Here is a 3,800-nt window from a genome sequence, read left to right as displayed (position 1 = left end):
TATATATCGATTACAATCAGGGATATATATAAGAGATACATTTACACTCTAGACCCTCTAATATAATTATATATATATATATCACACTTAATTGTCTAATACTCAGGAACAGAGTGGAAGTTATTTTTGACGGACAGAAAAATATCACGTTCTGCAATCACCAACTAAATAAACCAAGCAACAATCGAGTTGACTCCCAATGACACTGAAAAGAAGGCATGTTGTCCCTTGCAAATCCTGGTTCAGGAGGCTTGCCATCTTCTATACATATTCTGTCACTAATAGGAGTCGGTCATCTGCTCAGTGCCTGTTCCTAGGGTAGCAACCATCATAAATTCTACAGGACTGTGAAGATGCTCATTCCTCTACATGGAAGTTCAGTCAAGATCCTAACTTAACTTTTTATATGCCTTACACTAGATGAAGTCCATAGATAAAGAGAGACAATCCTTGCATGGAATCATCATATGAGTAGGTTGCTTTATATTAATATCAGGACTTCTATAGAGCTAACATGGTTTTGAGCTTAAATGGCTTGACATGAATATTAGGAGTTCCAGAAAAGACAAGCTCTGAACACTTGCTCTATTTATTAAAGAAAATTCGATATGACCATAAACAAGCACAAAGAGAGTGATGGGTAATATTTATTTGAAAAATTGATCACCTATTTACTTCATACCATTGATATGCTGGTAGTTGGCTAAGATGATAAAATGATTTTCAAGCTAAAAGAAGAGTTGCCAGAAAACCAAGGTGGTTCTTGTTGCAATTGCGAGAATGTAATAACACGTGCATGAATTCACAACATGATAGATGTAATAATATTTGGGCCAAACTTGGTTGAACTGGTGGACATTTCACATCCCTGGGTTCGGATACATTGCAAACACAAGAACAGTTTAAGTCGCTCCACCAACAAAGTTATAGAAAAAATGAAAATTGCTATGTATTGTAACATGTGTAAGCCCATACATTGCTCACACATAATAGGCGATGGCATATTCTTTGGTTACTTCAAAACCAGGGTTCTAATCACCATTCACCACTTGGCGCATTTTGCAACATAACTCAAATTCTGTCACAAGATGTATTGATCCCATAAGTTGGCAACATTTATTTTTGGCAAGCACTAAAAAAGTACAAAAAATGAGCTCCCTTCCCACCACATTAAGCAAGTACACTGTTGCTTGTAATGCACGAAGAGGGACTTTATACCAAAGAGCTGTATATGGATGGAGCAAGGTGAGCATGTGGTATTGACCCCAGAAAGGATGCTACATATCACTTCTGAAAGATAGATAACAGAAACAATCGGATAGCCACCCTGTCATGCTGTGTCCTCTTGACCTGCCTTGTTATTTGATTCTCGAAAAAAAGTGTAATTGGTAAGGTGGATCTGTGCTATTCAGCTAGCAAGAAAAAAACAGACCGGACTTGGGACAAGTTGCTATAATTGACAACTTGGCAGATATAACCTAAACAAGGAACTCCAAAATGGAGAGCCCTGACTCATAACACATCCAAACTAAGTACTAACTAACCAGCCATTTTTATTTATCTTTCCCCTGTTAGTGCAAAGGAACTCCCATTGAAAGACAAACATCAAGACTTGAAGGTAAGATTTCCGCATGAAATCTGGAGAAACGATTGCTAGGCTAAACTGAAAAAGGTGGTTGTATCTTGAGGATAAATAGGTGGTGGTAATCATACAGCAGCAGATCAGATAGTGGCATATAAAGAGAGAATAGATGGAAATGGGACTGACCTTTAGGGCAGTGGGTGACAATCCTCTACTTGAGCTTGAGCATGAGAATGGTGGAAGGCGGAGAGTGATGTAATGTCGGATCCATCAAACAATCGAAATTTGAGCTGTAAAAGCATTTGCAGGAAGCTATAATATGAGACGATGAGAGTGTTGTTGTACAAGGTATGTAGAAATTGACCTTAGAGTCTGAACAGACGTGCATAAAATAAAACTAGGATTCAACATAAACCAAAACAGATTTAGCAGCAAAAAAAAGAAAAAGAAAAAGAAAATTAAGAGAGATTAGGTTTGGATTGGATTATATGAAAAAAGAAATAAATGGAGGAGGGAAGAGGAACCCTAGACTTTGTTCAAATATTTATTTCTTTTCAGTATTAGTAATTGATGATGTATAAATAAATATTTATTTTTTTTAAACAAGTTCTGAACTCCGTACAAATATTTATTTGAAAAATGATTTGATTGGATGGATGGATTATGGTAATCACTAATTAATGTTGTTGGAATAATTAGTTACAAACAAGGTTAATCTAGTATTAGTAATTGATGATGTATAAATAAATATTTATTTTTTTTAAACAAGTTCTGAACTCCGTACAAATATTTATTTGAAAAATGATTTGATTGGATGGATGGATTATGGTAATCACTAATTAATGTTGTTGGAATAATTAGTTACAAACAAGGTTAATCTAGTATTAGTAATTGATGATGATGTATAGTCTATAGATAAATAAAGGTGCTTTCTTTTAGTTATATGATATATATGCAATTGAATTAATGTTTGTTTTCATATTCTTACATTATTTGAGCCCACTGAGTCATCTTAACATGAAAAGAAAAGAAAAGAAAAGATACTAATTAAGTTGGTTGATACAAGAACAAAACAAAGTAAAATAATTTGCTTTTAAGTGATGGATGTAATTATAGGAACGCAGAGGAGGGAGCAAATTACATTCGTCGATAGGATTAGTAAAAAAACACCTACACTATATATCATATCTATGGTCAAAATCCTCCTCTTCCTCTTCCTCTTCCTCTTCCTCTTTCTTTCTAATTCAAAAACTAACCCAATATATATATATATATATATATATATCTTTTTCTTTCTCTTAATCATCATCAAGACAAAGAAAGAAAAAGAAAAAGAAAAAAGAAAAAAAAATATAGAGGGTTAGGTTCGATGATGTTATTAGAGCCAAAGGGCACCAGCCTCCTTGAGAAGAGGGACAAGTGAGCCATTGATATGAGAAGCCATGACTCTATCCATAGCACCCACCAGTTTTCCTCCAACAAACACCACAGGGACAGGAGAGGAAGTACCAAGCAGCCTCATCAATGCCTTTTCCATGTCTTTCCCAAACGGCTCCTGATCCAGCTCATACACAGTTGGGTTCACACCCATTCCACAGAAGAGCCTCTTGATGGCATGGCACATGCAGCAGCTGCTCACACTGAATATCACTACCGCATTCTCAGAAGCAAGCCTTTCTATGCGCTCTAAAAGCTGGCAGCTTGTTGCTGTTGGCATGTAGGTGGCCCATGATTCACTTTGCTGGTAATGCATTCTTGAAAGATGGATGGATGTAGTAGAGGGAATACAAGTAGAAATGATGATGAGTGTGAAATGGATTTAGGTGGGTATTTATAGAAGGATCCAAGATACTGATTTGATGCATAAGCAATATGTACATGTGGTTGGATTGGTTTTAAAATGTATGTACGTATATGTCTGATAAAGTGAAGGGGGCGTGGAGAAGATGGGTCAAAATGTAAGTGAACAAGTGCAGCTTTAGAAGCAGATATTATGCCTGTGAGACTCTGTCTGTCTACATATACAAACCTTTATGATTACCATGCAATGCAATATCCTCATGGTTATATGATAATTAAGTTTACATAAGACTGGTGAGGCAAAGAGACAAAGGGTCCAGGCTTTTTGCAGAGACAGTGGCAAGGGTAGGGTGCATCGCGTGCTCCTTTTTCTTTTTTTCATAAAAACACATATATATATATATATATATATATATAT

General features: G+C 35.8%; 1 protein-coding gene across 1 annotated transcript; it reads right to left on the bottom strand.

The window, feature by feature from the left end:
- Positions 1 to 2,960: 2,960 nt before the first annotated feature.
- Positions 2,961 to 3,345, bottom strand: LOC112513760 (glutaredoxin-C1). The gene has a single exon (XM_025120118.1). The coding sequence runs from the start codon at positions 3,333 to 3,335 to the stop codon at positions 2,961 to 2,963; it is 375 nt and encodes a 124-aa protein (XP_024975886.1). The 5' UTR covers positions 3,336 to 3,345.
- Between the last annotated feature and the right edge of the window lie 455 nt (positions 3,346 to 3,800).

Source organism: Cynara cardunculus, assembly GCF_001531365.2.
Source record: "Cynara cardunculus var. scolymus isolate 2C chromosome LG 5, CcrdV1, whole genome shotgun sequence".
Lineage (NCBI taxonomy): Eukaryota > Viridiplantae > Streptophyta > Magnoliopsida > Asterales > Asteraceae > Cynara > Cynara cardunculus.
Note: the sequence above shows the minus strand (reverse complement) of the source record. Positions and strands in the feature narration are given on the sequence as shown.

Excerpts from the sequence above, each read along its gene's own strand:
- LOC112513760 (XM_025120118.1), bottom strand. The coding sequence starts at position 3,335 with ATGCATTACCAGCAAAGTGAATCATGGGCCACCTACATGCCAACAGCA.